We start from the raw sequence: 18,645 nt of genomic DNA, 5'->3' as shown, positions 1-18,645 counted from the left end.
AAAAGTGTGAAACAACTGAAAATATGTCTTATATTCTAGGTTCTTCAAAGTAGCCAACTTTTGCTTTGATGACTGCTTTGCACACTTATATATTTGTTCTGATCACACTATAAGGTGTCATCATTTGTGGTGCAACAGTACAATAGTTATAACAGCACAAATCCCCCCAACATGTTTCACTGCCTTAACGGTGCCAGTGTCCCATCCCCTGATGACGCCGCTAAGGCGGTAAAAAATGTTGAGGGGCGTGTGCTATTATAACTATTGTCCTGTTCTACCACAAATGATGACACCCTATGGTGTCATCAGAGCAAATATATAAGTGATCATATAAACAAAAAGCTGAGATAGATTAGGGACAACTTTTTAATATCCTTTCTGCATTTTAATGGAATAATTAATAAAAGTTAAATTTTATAGCCTTATAGTGAGGGATATTATATAAGGTTTCCCAATCTGGTTAATAATCGAGTAGACATCCCTCCGGACTATTGTTAGTCCGCTTTTGTTTTTGGTATTTAGTTTCACACAAAACCCCCAAAAATGGACTAGACAAAATTGTTGGCACCGTTCCAAAATTGTGGGTAAACAACTTTGTTTCAAGCAAAAGTTACTCATTCAAACTCAAATGTGGCAAGTAACAGCTGTGGGCATTATGAAAATCACACCTGAAGCCAGATAAAAAGGAGAAAAGTTGACTTAATCTTTGTGTCTGTGTGTGCCACACTAAGCAAGGAGAACAGAAAGAAGAGAACTGTCTGAGGACTTGAGAAGTCCATCTCCAGAAATCTTGAGGTTCCTTTGCCCACGGTGCACAATATAATTGAGAAGTTTACAACCCATGGCAATGTAGCTAATCTCTCTAGACGGCAGAGAAAAATTGATGAAAAGTTGTAACACAGGATAGTCCGGATGGTGGATAAACAGCCCCAATCAAGTTCCAAAAAAATCCAGGCTGTCCTGCAGGCTCAGGGTGCATCAGTGTCAGTGCAAACTATCCATCAACATGTATTTAATTCCAATGAAACGCTATGGCAGGAGACCCAGGAGGATCTCACTGCTGACACAGAGACATAAAAAAGCTAAACTGCAGTTTACCAAAATGTATATGAGTAAGCCAAAATCCTTTTGGGTAAGCTTCTTGTGGACAAATGAAACCAAAATAGAGCTTTTTAGTAAAGCACATCATTCTACTGTTTACCAAAAATGGAATGAGCACAACAAAGAAAAGAATACAGTACCTATATTCAAATATGGAGGAGTTTCAAAGATGTTTTGGGGTTGTTTTGCTGCCTCTGGCAATGGGTGCCTTCACTGTGTGCAAGGCATCATGAAATCTGAAGATTACCAAAGGATTTTGGGTTGCACAGTGTCAGAAAGGGTTTGCATCCTAGGCCATGGGTCTTCCTGCAGGACAATGACCCCAAACATCCAGTGAAGGAAATAATTATTTGATCCCTTGCTGTTTTTGTAAGTTTGCCCACTGACAAAGACATGAACAGTCTATAATTTTAAGGGTAGGTTACTTTTAACATTGAGAGATAGAATATCCCCCAAAAAATCAAGAAAATCACATTGTATAAATTAGATACATTTATTTGCATTTTGCAGTAAGAAATAAGTATTTGATTCCTCTGGCAAACAACACTTAATACTTGGTGGCAAAACCATTGTTGGCAAGCACAGCAGTCAGACTTTTTTTGTAGTTGATGATGAGATTTGCACACATGTCAGGGGGAATTTTGGTCCACTCCTCTTTGCAGATCATCTCTAAATCATTAAGATTTTGAGGCTGTCGCTTGGCAACTCAGAGCTTCAACTCCCTCCATCCTAAGTTTTCTATGGGATTAAGCTCTGTAGAAAGGCTAGGCCACTCCATGACCTTAATGTGCTTTTTCTGAGGCAATCCTTTGTTGCCTTGGCTGTATGTTTTGGGTCATTGTCTTGCTGGAAGACCCAGCCATGACCCATTTTTAATGTCCTGGAGGAGGGAAGGAGGTTGTCACTCAGGATTTTACGGTACATGGCTCCATCCATTCTCCCATTGATGTGGTGAAGTAGTCCTGTGCCCTTAGCAGATAAACACCCCCAAAACATAATGTTTTCACCTCCATGCTTGACAGTGGGGACGGTGTTCTTTGGGTCATAGGCAGCATTTCTCTTTCTCCAAACACGGCGAGTTGAATTAATGCCAAAGAGCTCAATTTTTGTCTCGTCTGACCACAGCACCTTCTCCCAATAACTCACAGAATCATCCAGGTGTTCATTGCCAAACTTCAGAAGGGTCTGTACATGTGCCTTCTTGACAATGCGGGCACTGCATGATTTTAAAACTTTAAGGCGTAATGTGTTACCAATGGTTTTCTTGGTGACTGTGGTCCCAGCTGCCGTGAGATCATTAACAAATCCCCCCTATCCCCCCCCCCGTGTAGTTTTAGGCTGATCTCTCACCTTCCTCATGATCAAGGATATCCCACGAGGTAAGATTTTGCATGGTGCCCCAGATCGATGTCGATTGACAGTCATTTTGTATTTCTTTCATTTTCTTACTATTGAACTAACAGTTGTCTCCTTCTCACCCAGCGTCTTACTTATGGTTTTGTAGCGCATTCCAGCTTTGTGCAGGTCTATGATCTTGTCCCTGACATTCTTAGAAAGCTCTTTGGTCTTGCCCATGTTGTAGAGGTTAGAGTATGACTGATTAATTGAGTCTGTATACAGGAGTCTTTTATACAGGTGACTATGTAAGACAGCTGTCTTTAATGCAGGTAATGAGTTGATTAAGAGTGTCTAACTGGTCGGTAAGAGCCAGAACTCATAATGGTTTGTAGGGGGATCAAACACTTATTTCTCACTGCAAAATGCAAATAAATTTATCTAATTTATACAATCTGATTTTCTTGATTTTTTGGGGATATTCTATCTCTCAATGTTAAAATTAACCTACCCTTAAAATTATAGACTGTTCATGGCTTTGTCAGTGGGCAAACTTACAAAAACAGCGAGGGATCAAATAATTATTTCCTTCACTGTACTTCAAGAAGCACCCAGAAGTGGATGGAAACAAAGCGCTGGAGAGTTCTGAAGTGGCCAGCAATGAATCCAGATCTAAATCCCATTGAACATCTGTGGAGAGTTGTTAAAATTGCTGTTGGGAGAAGGCGTCTTAAAATATGAGACAACTGGAGCAGTTGGCAAAAGAAGAGTGGTCCAAAATTCCAGTTGAGACATGTAAGAAGCTTGTTGATGGTTATAGGAAGCAACTGAGTTCAGTTACTTATTCCAAATGGTGTACAACCTAATATTAAGTTGAGGGTGCCAACAATTTTGTCCAGACTATTTTTGGGGTTTTGTGTGAAATTATGTCCAATTTGCCTTTTTGTCTCTGTGTTTTTGTGTTGTTCCAATACACACAAAGGAAATAAATATGTGTATAACAAAACATGTGTAATTGCAATAATTTTATGGGAGAAATAATATTTCATTTTCTGGAACAATTTCAAGGGTGGCCACTTTTGGCCATGCCTGTATATATACACTTGTTTCTCACAAAATTAGAATATCATCAAAAAGTTAATTTATTTCAGTTCTTCAAAACAAAAAGTGAAACTCATATATTATATAGTCATTACAAACAGAGGGATCTATTTCACGTGTTTATTTCTGTTAATGTTGATGATTATGGCTTACAGCCAATGAAAACACAAAAGTCATTATCTCAGTAAATTAGAATATTTTATAACAGCAGCTTGAAAAATTATTTTAAAATCTGAAATGTTGGCCTACTGAAAAGTATGTTCATTAAATGCACTCAATACTTGGTCGGGGCTCCTTTGGCATCAATTAATGCATCAATGCGGCGTGGCATGGAGGCGATCAGCCTGTGGCACTTCTGAGGTGTTTTGGTCTGCATTGTTGGGTCTGGTATCTTTCATCTTCCTCTTGTCAGGCGAGTTGCTGGCCAATCAAGCACAGTGATACTGTTCAAGATTATTGTAACTGTTCTTGTATTATACCCCTTTTCACATGTAAAGCGCCATGGAATAAATGGCGCTATAATAATAAATAATAATAATAATACTGTTGTTTGCAAACCAGGTATTGGCACTTTTGGCAGGGTGGACAGGTGCCAAGTCCTGCTGGAGAATGAAATTTCCATCTCCAAAAAGCTTGTCGGCAGAGGGAAGCATGAAGTGCTCTAAAATTTCCTGATAGACGGCTGCGCTGACTTTGGTCTTGATAAAACACAGTGGACCTACACCAGCAGATAACATGGCTCCCCAAACCATCACTGATTGTGGAAACTTCACACAAGACCTCAAGCAGCTTGGATTATTTGCCTCTCCACTCTTCCTCCAGACTCTGGGACCTTGATTTCCAAATGAAATGCAAAATGTACTTTCATCTGAAAACAACACCTTGGACCACTGAGCATCAGTCCAGGTCTTTTTCTCCTGGGCCCAGGTAAGACGCTTCTGGCGTTGTCTATTGGTCATGAGTGGCTTGACACAAAGAATGCGACACTTGTAGCCCATGTCCTGGATACGTCTGTGTGTGGTGGCTCTTGAAGCAATGACTCCAACAGCAGTTCACTCCTTGTGAATCTCCCCCAAATTTTTGAATGGCCTTTTCTTAACAATCCTTTCAAGGCTGCAGTTATCCCGGTTGCTTGTGCACCTTGTTGTACCACACTTTTTCCTTCCACTCAACTTTCCATTAATATACTTGGATACAGCACTCTGAACAGCCAGCTTCTTTAGCAATGACTTTTTCTGGCTTATTCTCCTTGTGGAGTGTGTCAATGACTGTCTTCTGGACATCTGTCAAGTCAGCAGTCTTCCCCATGATTGTGGAGCCTACTGAAACAGACTAAGGGACCTTTTTAAATGCTTAGGAAGCCTTTGCATGTGTTTTTTTGTTAATTATTCAAATTTATTGAGATAATGACTTTTGTGTTTTCATTGACTGTAAGCCATAATCATCAACATTAACAGAAATAAACACTTGAAATAGATCACTCTGTTTGTAATGACTCTATATAATATACGAGTTTCACTTTTTGTATTGAAGAACTTAAATAAATTAACATTTTGATGATATTCTAATTTTGTGAGAAACACCTGTATATACATACATGTATATAATCCACAGAAAAGCTGTGATATGAACTGGGAAACAGATAGATAGATAGATAGATAGATAGATAGAATAGATAAGATAGATAAATGCAATAAATGGAGATTGTTATAGATTCAAATACAGTTCTTATTCCATCATAAAATTTGCTTCTAAAATTGGGACCCTGATAGTGCTGTTTTGTAGCAGCCCTGTGTATGTTTTACACAGAAACGATGGGGCGTACATACTTTAAAATGCCAGTTGGGGACTTTGCATCTTGTATGACTAGTCTGAGGCAGGTCCGCAGCAGCTTCTCCCCTTCTCATTGCCCATGACCAACAGAGGAGGAAAGTTGAATTTGATGGACCTAGATCCGATTCTTTTTTCATCCTATAATTATCTCCCGGATCCGCACATTCCTCAACCATGAATCTGCAAAAACACTAGTGCACGCCCTCATCATCTCCCGCCTCGACTACTGCAATCTCCTGCTCTGTCAGCTCCCTTCCAACACTCTCGCACCTCTCCAATCTATCCTAAACTCAGCTGCCCGACTAATCCACCTGTCCCCCCGCTATTCCCCAGCCTCTCCCCTCTGTCAATCCCTGCACTGGCTCCCTATTGCCCAGAGAATTCAGTTCAAAACCCTAACTCTGGCATACAAAGCCATTCACAAGCTGTCACCTCCATATATCTCTGACCTAGTCTCCCGGTACTTACCTGCACGCAACCTCCGATCCTCACAAGATCTCCTTCTCTACTCCCCTCTTATCTCCTCCTCCCACAATCGCATACAAGATTTCTCCCGTGCATCCCCCCTACTCTGGAACTCTCTCGCCTACCGTGGAAACCTTCAAAAGGAAACCTGAAGACTCACCTCTTCTGACAAGCCTACAACCTGCAGTAACCATCACTCCACCATACCGCTGCACGACCAGCTCTACCCTCACCTACTGTATACTCACCCATCCCCTGTAGATTGTGAGCCCTCGAGGGCAGGGTCCTCTCTCCTCCTGTACCAGTCGCCGTCACGTTTTGTTCAAGATTATTGTAATTATTTTTCGCTATGTATACCCTTCCTCACATGTAAAGCACCATGAAATAAATGGCACTATAATAATAAATAATAATAGTAATAATCCTATGTAACTATGTAAATTACACACACATAGGGAGAAACATGTTAGTCTGGGGGAACAGTGTTGGGAGAAGCCGCCGGACTGGCCTCAGACTAGTCATTTCAGGCGCATAGTTCCTGGCTCGCTTTTCAATGTATATGGTAATTTCTGAAATGCTGCAGTGTTTCAGTGTAAAGTACATACATCTGCAATAACAGAGCCAGTGTCTGATTCAGGCTGAACGGGATTTTACTGTAATCATTAATAAAGATTTTGCGGTTCATTATTACCTTATGTTTCTCTAAAAATTCTGGAGTGAGCGTCCATGGGGCATCAGTGATCACCTCATCCACATACCTACAATGGCGCAGAGCCTCGTAGCGTTCATTCTCATTCATTACTGTGAAACCTTTGTACTTGTGAGTTAGCTCATCACTGCAAACTGACAAACACCATTAGAAACCTGTTCCTGCAGTCATTTCTACTTAATATGGCAATGAAATACAGACATTATACAATAAAATAATTAAGTACTAATACAGATGACAATGTTTGCTTGGGCTGATATACTGAAACATGGCTGTCTACAACTGGTTAAATAGCCGGTAGACTACTTTGGGTATTTTAGAGGCCATGTACACCTTTACACATAATTGTTTTTTATTGTTTATTTGTTTCATAAATGCAAAGTTAGGCAGCTTTTTAAATCGTCTTAATTACAATGATTGTCTGTAAGTTGTTTATTAAACTCGGTGAACTTGCAGAAATGTTACAAATCTGTCAGACCTCCTGCTTATGATGGCTCTCTGCTCCTCCCTCACTTCCCTTAGTGTAATGAGTGGGAGAGGGTTGTACACAAAGCTGCAGTGGAGAGGGGAGAAAGTATCTCACAGGGCTCAGGCTATGGGCAAGGAGTAAAGCACACAGAGAGAATAATACAGTGGAGTTATGCGGATACATGAAAGCAAGTGGAGAGAGCAGCACCCTGGATACACACAGAGCTTACATCCAGCATGTATTGCAGGGAGAGTCACTCCCACAAGAGAACAATCTGATACTTAGATCATATCAGGGTGTCTAAAAGTGAAGTAAGTAAGGAAGACAGCAGACTAAAACTTAGTGCAATTTTATCAACTAATAGTAACCACTAACATATTTAGAAATATTTTTTTTCAATGTCAAAGTTGTCCATAGCCTTTAAGATAGGTGAATGGTATATAGAAAAAAAAACAGACTAAAAAAAACAAAATCCATTTTAATCTACATTGACAATATTTTTGTCAATCCTTCATTTACCTCCAACCAGCAGGTAGCTGTTTGGGAACAGGTTCTTGGCTTGCATAAGAGCTCTCGCATGGCCCGAGTGGAAAAGATCAAATATTCCATCTGCATACACCCTGACAGGTCGGTCAACTGGAAAAGAAAAAGAAAAGACGTCACCATGTCTCTCAGGAACTGTGTGACTTTCTTTTTTGAGTGTCTGCGTCCTTGTTGCAAATTTATACAGAAAGCACACATAAGACTATTACTAACAGAAAGCTCTTCTCTAATTCTCATCTTTTCTATTCAAGACAATAAAATTCATTTTGCATTCAGAGTTCCAGCTGAGCTACCTGGAATATATGTAACATGTAGGACTGGGAACATTTTGGTAGTAGGTGTATTATACAAAGTGACTGATAAATTGACAAATCCATACATAGTGACATTGAATATACAACTATTCACCCCTAGTCTTTATTTAGTAGGAGGGCATTTTGCTGGTATTATTATGACCTTTGCTTTATATAGATGCATCTCCATCAGATTTCGGCAAAACTCTGCAAGTTCTGTTAAGCTACAGGGTGACATTAAGAACAGATATTTTTAACTCTGATTACATATCCTCAATTTGATGATGATCCCGACTTAGATTGGGTCTGACTTGTTTTTTGTAACTGATGTGGTGGAGCAGGGGTAGCAGTTTTACCAGGGACTTGGTATCAGGAGGGACCCAAAAGTCGATCTGCCATATAAGACTAAACAAGTATTATCAATAGCAAATATTAGGTGAGCGGATAGAGGGAGTTGGGGCTTGTTATAGATTTTCAATCAGGCCTAAGAGCAATTTACACCTCTGTGTTTAGGCCATGTTATGTTTGACAAATCTTTAACCAAGTTGTAATAAAATGTCTGATTTTATTATAATCTCTATTTTCATAAACCTCCTGGAGCATGATTTAAAAACCACACGCAGAGCATCGACCTGCCACTTTGGTTGAGCCACAAAGGATCTGATCCTGCAGGTTGGAAGCCTGTATGAGTCACTACTAAAATTCCCTAAGACTCATCATAACTGATGTGCAATATCTAGAATGGCTACAAATTAATTTGCAGGACCCAGTCCAGTGGCCACGTCAGGCGTTGCTGGATGTCAAACCTCACGTAGGGAGAAGCTGGCAGTATTGCTGTGCAGGTGGTCCTGCTTGAGGAAAGGATAATGATCCTGTAATATATTTGATGAAAACCTCAGCACTGAGGAGATAAGCATAGTGAGTCTGTGGCTTAGATAATATTTCAAATTTTATTTAGATCTGGCACCAAGAAACAGACAGATAATATCCAACGTTTTGACCAACAAGTGGTCTTCATCAAGGACATCTGGGTCAGGAATCGCTGAGTATATGTAGGTTAGGGTATAGGTGAGTAGCCTACCATTGAAATATCATCTTCTTTATCTCCATCAGTGCTGAGGTTTTTGTCAAATAATTGGATGGGAACCCTGAGAACCTCCTTGTACCTAATAGTATCCCTGACTCTTCTATTGATTAGCTGGTCTTGCGTGATGTTATCACTGTGGTATGATGCACACATGACATCGCGGCAGGCCAGCTAATCAAAAAGAAAGGCTGCAGATGCCGACGGTCACAGATTACTAACCTGGCAACAGGACGGGGTTTTGTGAATCGATTCACCAACTCTAGTTATTATATCATTGGTGTAAAAGTTAGAGAGATGTTTCGCAATGGAAGAAAACACAAGAAACAACAGTGAAATCATAAACAATGGGATGTACGTATATCTCACTCCACCCACCGTGGTTGTGCAACTGCAGTTACACCTCTGAGTGGACACAAGATTGACCACAGTTGTTGCTCCACCTGCATGCTGAAAGGGATCAGCTCCCAATGGAAATAATGAGCAGACAGTGCCCCCAAGAAAGGCAGTTTGTGTATGGACGCCACCAAACAGAGTAAAAATTGGGTAGAAAAATGTAGTGTTATAGCATAAAAAATGAAAGCATTTCAGAAACAGACTTGTTCTTTCTTTAGGCAACCTGAAGAAGGAACCAGACTTGTTCTGAAACGTGTTTCTTTTTTAAAATTCAATGAGGTCTAAGGGGTAACGTTTCTCCTTGTAGAGAGTGACATACCAGCTCTGGCATTTCAAGGTAAGGAAGGTTATTCGCCTTGCAATGCTCCTCTGGGAAATTTAATATGCAAATTGCCTCTTCAGAGAAAAAGAGGACTTGAACTCTCTAGCGCCACCTATTGGAAGCAGCAATCCTACAAGTCACAATCAACCCTTTAACGAGTCGTGCAATATGACTTAGGATAAAAACCAAATCAGAATCTCAATTTGCAGACACAGAGTTTCAGGCTGTTGGCCCTCATCAGTGCAAAGTATGAGAACTAATTTGGCTAGATGCGAAACACCATGTCTGCAAACTGAGATTCTGATTTGGTTTTTATCCTAAGTCATATTGCACGACTCGTTAAAGGGTTGATTGTGACTTGTAGGATTGCTGCTTCCAATAGGTGGCGCTATAAAGTTCAAGTCCTCTTTTTCTCTGAAGAGGCAATTTGCATATTAAAATTCAATGAAACTACCTTTTTCTATAGTGAATAGTGCACACCAAAAAGGCAGGATGTGTATGGGTGATGCCAAATGCATTGAAACTACCTTTTTCTGTCTAATCTTTACTTGGACACCGCCCATACACATCCTGCATTTTTTGTGTGCACAATCCACTTTTCAGTTCCCAGTGGAAGAGATTCGTAGACCATTATTGTGTATGATCGAAAGAGGAACTGGTGAGTACTGTGATGTGACAGGAGCAGACAAGTGATGAAGGGTCATGGAGTCAAAGCAGAACCAGTGAAAGTACAGAGTTGACCTCATGGTCCACTCACAATGTACTAGAGACTAAACCCTGTTAGTCGCAGCCAAAAGTCAACTGGATCCCTGCTACTTATCCAAAGATCAAAGGTCATACAGATTAAGTGGAAAAGTTGGCAGAGCCCTCAAAGACAAGGGATTGCAATTAGACTCGTCAATATTCAGCAGGCACCTGGTGCACCGGTGGTCGGACTAAGGTGTAAGATTGTGATGTTTCATTTACCAATATAGACTGATTGTATTTTTGACATTGTGTTAAGATTGTTCCTTGAACTAATACCCTGTTGGAATCAATAGAGAAGTTAGTAAACCATGGGTCCCACTCAAAATTGTGGGTAGTGCTTGCATACCGCCATTCAACCTTACACTAGTATCAAAGCCAGGAGTTCCTGAGTTTTTGGGGGTGTGCAGTACTTGGCTCTGACAACACTTCTGGTCTTCAGCCCACTTTTGTCTGCTTTTTTTTAGGTTATATTGATCACATTATGGGAAAGTACAGGAGGAAGGTTCTGTCTGAGGTGCAGAAGATGACATAAGAGGTGCTTAATTGACTGGCAATGATTCAATTCAATAGCATTTTCAGGAAACCATCCTCTGTAAAGATGATTTATATTTTGTGGCTTCAACACGCTTCCAGAGGTTTACACAACCCACCCATTACCTGGCGCTGTCATAGTCTTGTTACATAATCTCCTGTCACTCAGACAGATAATGCTTCTTGCCATTATTATTAATAAAAATTTTCTTCTGGAAGTATGGCGGCAGCGAGGGGATCTGGAGGGGGCACACCCCATTTTCTTTCTATAGCCAGTCCTCGGAATAAAAGATGAACAGATAGTGTATACTGCTTTGATTTGATATAATGCTGTAGTCCATTGAGGTATAATCATTGAAAAGAAAATTGCAGGATCAACTGTGCTTCTGTAAAGAAAAGAAATTTTCATGGCACAATACAATTTGTATTATCACAAGGCTAGGCTATTCTTCTTTTATGTGCCTGTAATTTGTTTGTCACCTAACAAAGAAATTCCTTTCCAAATGAGAACTCTTGTAACATTTAAGCCTTCTATTCTAGGCTCTTCCTGCCATCTGTGTTCCCAGCCTGAACATATCCGTGGGTAACGCCTGATTTCTGTACTTCCAACTAATCTTCTTCAAAGCATTAAAGTATTCCTTCCATCACCATATGGTATAACCAGATATATTCAATGGAGAGGGATATACTCAACCTAAATTACCTACACAGCTCATCATATCAGAATATCAAGAACGCGGCCGTGCAATTTAGTAAATTCTTCATTTTATGTTTTTTCTTCATTTTCTAAAGGCTCGGACTACACGGCCAAATGTGTTATTGTGCCTCGATGCCTGATCTCAGGCCATAGTGGGTCAACTCGCTCATCTGACAGCAAGAAGCTTCTACTACTGCTGGATTAACCGTCCTTACTACAGTTGTAGGACATCCATTATAGGAGGAATGAGATAATGAACAAGTCCTATAAAAATAATGGGAAATTGAGACCAAACCATGACCAAGGCTTGCTATAATTTAAAATTATATCATGTGACTTGAAGGCAATGTGGTGTTCTGCAAACACTGCTAATGTATGCCTTCGTTTGAAATACCCTTATAATAATGGAGGATCCAACAGATCCTATTCATTTCTCATCCACGGTCTATTATTTCACATCATTACTGTAATATCTCAATTTTTTTACAGTATTTTTCGTGATTATTTTTTCCCTATAACTGACGTAGCTGGGTGACAGATTGACTGACAATTTGCCATTAGTTTTTGTTTCTAATTAGTGTAGATTAGTTGCAAAGCAAGAAAAAAAAAACGACATACATTTAGCATACATGAAAAATAGATGACACATGGATGGTAAAAAACAGACACAGGACATAAATGAATGAAAAACCGAATAACAAATGAAAAATGGTCCATTTCACGGACATGTAAAGTGCACTTGTGAAGAAGGCCATAGCTGAAACGGAGAGCCCATATGCCTGCAATCATTGTACATAAACAGTTGGGTGTAATCAGGGCCGGTGTCACCACTCGGCGCACCCGGGAAAGTGCTGGGGCCCTAGACAAACAGGAGAACCCACTTGACGTTGGCAGGGGTGTAACTACTGCGGTCGCGGCAGTCGACGCTGCGACAACCCGGGCCCTGCAGATGAGGGACCCGCTGATGTCAGCAAATACTTCAGCTGGATGTGTGTCCTCAGACCCATCAGACCCATCGAGTCTGTGCATGGCAATACACGCTCCCGGACAATCAGATGCCAGCAGCTGAAGTCGACGTGCATGTGATGGGGGGCGCATGGCAGTGATGTAATGCACTCCTGTCGCATGACTAACTAATATAATTCAATAGTGCTGTTCAGATGACAGTTTTTTTCACATGGAAGTTGGAACCAATGTCTGTATGAAGAAAATCACAGCATGCACTCGTCTCTTCCATTTTTTTTTTTTATAAGACCAGCCATTTCAAGTTTATGGGTGCGCAAAAAAAAAAAATTGTATCCTGTATGGATCATCCATACTACATCTGATTTTTATGGGTACATTGCAATTCTTAACATAGAAAATTATTGATGTATAAATACGGATGTCACATGTACGTAAAATACAAACACACAGATGGCACACGGATGACAATTTGCATGAAAATTGTCCAAGGTTTCTGGATGAAAATCTGATTATTTCTCATGTGCTCATCTGAACTCGACCTAAAACAAAAGTCTGTATACTTCTCTTGAAAGTTTTAGATTACAATTTACTTGCAGCAGATTACTGAAAATGGGTTGATATCCATAAGGAAATCCATTATACACATATAGTGACCTGGAGAGATTCAACTTAATGGCCACAAAGAAAAAAACACAATATTAATCGTGATAATCTGCTAATCTGCATTTTAAAGAATTCCGATTTTGTACTCCTTTCTACTTTTGCACCTCATTGGGTCTAAAATATGAGGAACCATTGAATACCTGTTCTAATCAGAACTTGTTTTAAAAGCATAATACATTGTAACTCACCCGGTGTTCCTAAATGAGCCTGAGCAATGGTTAATTTCTCATGTGGAGCTTTGCATTGGCAGCTTGTATCAACGGCAAATGGAGCAGGTGTGGCAAGAGTCTATGGAATAACACAGAAAAGAAGCCATTATTTCTTCAGCGGATTGCTATAAATATGACAATGACGTCAGTATTCACAGGCACGTTTTATACCCTCCTGCTCCTGCTGTGTTTCATAAGATCAGAATATGCTTCTGAAAGCCTTTTAATTACAATAACCTGATTGCATTATTTGTTTTGATTGAAAGACATATATATTGTTAGATCTGAAATTGGAAACTTGGATTTCCTTCTCATTGATGAAACGCAGAACAAAATCTCCAACACTTACTTTAAAGACACTCTTTCAGTAGGATCAGCCCTCCTAAGCGTTGTATAAGGGCAAGCAAGTCATAGAAAGTTGAATAAAATGATACCTTGATATCTATTATCTGATGTTTTATTCCACAATACTCCACATTTGATCAGATTACTTATTCCAGAGAATTCCACATGTTTTTCTTAATTGCAAATGAGATGCTAAGATCTATAGGATTAGGTAGGACAAAGATGTCTCTGAGAATCTGCCTTCAAAGGTTATTTTAAATGAAAGAGGGCATTACTAGTGTGAGACATGTAATGACTGACAGCTGGCTCTCCTGATCTCACTGCAGAGCTGTGTGTGATTATAACTAACAAAGTACAGCAGAGCTGAACTTTGGCTCATTACAAACATATATGTAGCTGCAGCTCTTCTCTCATACTGTTGTCAACTCAGCGGTACTGCCCCCTCCCCCCACACTGGCTGCCTCTGTAATGGAAGCTGAAGAAGTGTTAGATAAAATCACACTCAGCTCTGCAGTGAGATCAGGAGAACAGACAGTCATTACATGTCTCACACTGGTAACTCCATCTTTCAATTAAAATAATCTCTGGAGGCAGATTCTCATGTAGATCAGTATCTAATGTATGGCCCATAGCTTCTAACAGGTCATTTACGCATTTAAAAAAAGATTATTTCTCTGGAATAAAACATCGGATTGCAGATATCAAGGTATAATTTTATTCAGCTTGCTATAAGCTGCATGACCATATAAACAGCTTTAGAGGGTTGATCCTACTGACAGAGTCCCTTTAATTTAGGCCAATAAAGATGGCGTGTATAAATATTCTTTAATGATCCTCTATGATTTACAAGTCTCCATTCCATTAGAATGTGTGATACTTTGAAGGTAAAGAAATACACATGTAGCGGCCACAGGAAATTTCAGTTTTACCTTCAGACATTAACAATCAATTAGAAAACTGCAAATTTTCAGTAGAACATTGGCAGTACTGTGGACGCTATGTTTGTCTGTACACTGTGTTGATTTTTAAACATATATGATATAAGTTTTAGTAAAAGATAAGCCAACAAATGCCAATAATGGGGATCATTAAAAACAGACGCAGTATGGTTCTCAAATTCTACGGTGCTAGAAGCCCTTGATGGGTGGTTAAAACAGCCATCAAGAGCAAGGAAAGATGTGGGCTCAGCGTGTGAGCGTGCATCAAAGGCAGGGACACTACTGACGTACAAGTACATCAAAGGTAGTGAAAGGGTTAGAGATCTGGGGACCATAGCCGGAGACCAGACTAGTCCAGCGCTGCCCTAGACCAGCTTTTGCCAGCATTTCTCTAAGTAATTGACAGGTCTCATGCTGTTGGAGACCTGTCAAACACCGTTAGCAGCGCTGGAAGTAGCGGACCAGGGAGGAACCGGCCAAATCTCGTCTCCGGCTATGGTCCCCGGTCGGATCTTTAAAGTATATTTTCTTTGAAACGGAGCTATTCAGAAAGATATATACCTGGCTGCAATCGTATAGCCAAGATCTGATACATGCTGCCCGCATTTTCGGTGACATGAATCAAAGTACAGGTTCCTTTTAAGGTACATATACGCTTAATATTCTCTCTATCTCTTTGAGGCAAATAGAATATAAGATGTCAACAGTGAAATCAGACAACTCCTTTAAAAACCCAAGTGGGATTATATTATATAATCCCACTTGGGTTTTTAAATGAGTTGTCTGATTTCAATGATGACATCTGGTCTTCAGCATGTGACTTGTGCAGCCAATCACTGGGCGGCTCATCAGTCACAACATACTGTGAAACCAGGCAATCCTATTAAAAGTCTTCCAGCATTTGTCCTCAGATATTCTTGGCTAGCTAGCTGATATTGATTTAGCACAGAACACACTTTTTGCTACTTAGTATAATGATTCTATTCCTTCATATTATCGTTCTTGATACTTGAATTTAATGCCACATAAAAGTTAAGTGCATAAAAAATGCATTATTACAATTAATCTAAAAGCTCATAGTGCAGAAGTATAGTCAAATGTATGAAAACACATACGCCACTTGTTACACTTTTTAGAGGGAATCATTGTCAAATAAATGCAACGGTATAGAAACTCAGTGCTTCTAAAACAGTCCTGATAAATAGAATGCCTGAATGTAGGGTGAACATAGCCAAAGTACCCTTTGGTAAAATGAATCGTCTCTACATATATATTTATAGTAGCAAACTATGATTAAGGCTATGGTCAGACGGCCGTATATTCTTTCATCTGAGAGAATGGGGCCAATTATGCAGATGACACTCTGATCATACTCTGATCCGAGTTTGATCCAAATATCAGCATAGTGTGATCCAATTCTCTTGGATGAGGAGAGGATGAAGAACAAAATTTCTCCATCTTCTCCATTCTGTGAATCCGCGGAAATTGGACTGCACTCCGATGTCATCCGAGTGCAGTCCAATGTTTTCAACGCACCTATACACTTGAGTGGGGGAGTCTTGTCCGACTTACACGTCATGTCAGTGAAAAAAATTGTGCATCAGCACTGCCCCATTTAATTACATTGGTCCGAGCACTATCGGATAGCACTCCTCCGATGTATACACTGGTGTGAGCGAGCCCTTGAAGAGAGAATATACAAGTTCAGTTCAGCACAAGCTGCAACCTTTTCCATACGCCAGGTTATTGCAGATGATGGTATTAATGTTTTGGATTCCTTTGGAAAAATTTGAAAAATATCTAAATTGAACAGCTTGCTATGTCTTAGACAACGAAATAGTGAAGTATCTAGCCAAAATATGGCATCACCTGATATAAAAAAACAACAATAAACCCCTACAAATTACTTTATACTGTTGAGGTTTTTTTGAGGGGGTCTCCCAACAATTGGGATCTCTGTTGGGGTCTCCCAACAATAGTCTAATAACAGAACAGCATCCCAACAGAGAGATTTTTCAACCCTTTAAACTTCAATGTTGGTGACATTTATGGTTGAATACTATGGATGGAAAAGTGGATTTTTTGTCAAATCAAGCTTAACCTTCTACTTCAAGTACAGATAACCAGAAGGAAAACTCAATAAAATAGTTAAAAATGATTTCCCATAAATGAGATTAATCACCAATCCACAAGATAATTTCAAGGATTACATTCATTAATAACTACTATTAAATTAGAACAATATTTTATGGATGATTCAACCAAACCTTCCAATTAACATTGAAAACGTGTAACTTATTTTTGTGTGCTATCATTTTCTCAAAAGCACAGGTTTTATTTATCGACTGTATTATCTCTTCGTTGGTGGGAATACCTGGGGATTTCCAATATCTTGTAATCGCTATTTTGGTGGCTAGAAGAATAGAGGGAATAGCATGTATATCTAACAAAAGTGATGCTAAAGAAGGAGATGGTTTTATTTTTTGGTGGCGTAGAGAAGAGATCAGGTGAAAAGTAAATGACCAGGTGGAAGTGATTTCTGGACAGCTCCATAATGTGTGGATTAAAGAACCTTTTTGGCCACAGTTATGCCAACAGAGTTGAGTAGAGGAGGGGATCAGAGAAAGGAGCCTCATTGGGGTGTAATACCATCTTAAAACTGTTTTCATATAGGACTCAAGATAAGAGGCACTTTTGAAGGTGCAAGAACTAGTGAGCTTGTCCATTCAATACTCGAGAATGTCTAATTAAATTATTTTTCCCACGGTGAAAAGGAAATCGACTTCATAAAAACATTTTTTATGTCTGTTAAATTATATATAGGTTTCAGGCCCCATTTATTGGATGAAACATTTGAAAGAGTCGATATTAGTCTTGAGTTAACCATTCCCTCTGAGATCGGAAAATGTTGTAATGCGTGCCGAATTAGGAGATATTTGTAGAACTCTTTATTGGAATTTTGAAATGAGAATGTAAAGAAGTAAAAGAGAGGAGGCTAGGACCTTCATACAAATCTTTCACCAGTACAATGCCTCGTTTTGTCCAGTCTTTAACCCCTTTACAACCCAAGGTGGTTTGCACGTTAATGACCAGGCCAATTTTTACAATTCTGACCACTGTCACTTTATGAGGTAATTACTCTGGAACGCTTCAACAGATCCCCCTGATTCTGAGAATGTTTTTTCGTGACATATTGTACTTCATGATAGTGGTAAAATTTATTTGATATCACTTGCGTTTATTTGTGAAAAAAATGGAAATTGGATGAAAATTTTGAAAATTTTGCAATTTTCAAAATTTTAATTTTTATGCCCTTAAATCAGAGAGATATGTCACACAAACTAGTTAATAAATAACATTTCCCACATGTTTACTTTACATCAGCACAATTTTGGAACCAAAATTTTTTTTCATTATGGAGCTGTAAGGGTTAAAAGTTGACCAGCGATTTCTCATTTTTCCAACAAAATTTACAAAACCATTTTTTTAGGGACCACATCACATTTGAAGTCACTTTGAGAGGTCTTTACGACAGAAAATACACAAAAGTGACATCATTCTAAAAACTGCACCCCTCAAGGTGCTCAAAACCACATTCAAGAACTTTATTAAGCCTTCATGTGCCTCACAGGAATTTTTGGAATGTGGAAGAAAAAAATGAACATTTAACTTTTTTTCACAAAAATGTTACTTTAGACCCAATTTTTTTTATTTTTGAAGGGGTAACAGGAAAAAATGGACCCCAAAATTTGTTGTGCAATTTCCCCTGGGTACGCAGATACCCCATATGTGGGGAAAAAACACTGTTTGGGCACACGGCAGGGCTCGGAAGGGAAGGAGCGCATTTGACTTTTTGATTGTAAAATTTGCTTGAATAATTAGCGGACGCCATGTTGCG

At 39.4% G+C, this 18,645-nt stretch overlaps 1 protein-coding gene across 3 annotated transcripts in view; it reads right to left on the bottom strand.

Moving 5' to 3' along the window:
- PCYT1B (phosphate cytidylyltransferase 1B, choline) overlaps nucleotides 1-18,645 on the bottom strand; it is a 117,433-nt gene that overhangs the window by 25,248 nt on the left and 73,540 nt on the right. For all 3 annotated transcript variants that reach the window (XM_073667410.1, XM_073667408.1, XM_073667409.1), the window contains exons 2-4: nucleotides 13,444-13,543; nucleotides 7,533-7,649; nucleotides 6,527-6,678 (exon numbers count right to left, since the gene is read on the bottom strand). In XM_073667410.1, the coding sequence (XP_073523511.1) occupies nucleotides 6,527-6,678; nucleotides 7,533-7,649; nucleotides 13,444-13,543 (369 nt within the window). The remainder of the gene's footprint in view (nucleotides 1-6,526; nucleotides 6,679-7,532; nucleotides 7,650-13,443; nucleotides 13,544-18,645) is intronic.

Source organism: Phyllobates terribilis, unplaced genomic scaffold (assembly GCF_046119375.1).
Source record: "Phyllobates terribilis strain yellow unplaced genomic scaffold, ASM4611937v1 Scaffold_2__4_contigs__length_985480577, whole genome shotgun sequence".
Taxonomy (NCBI): Eukaryota; Metazoa; Chordata; class Amphibia; order Anura; family Dendrobatidae; genus Phyllobates; species Phyllobates terribilis.
This window is presented reverse-complemented; position numbering and strand designations above follow the sequence as displayed.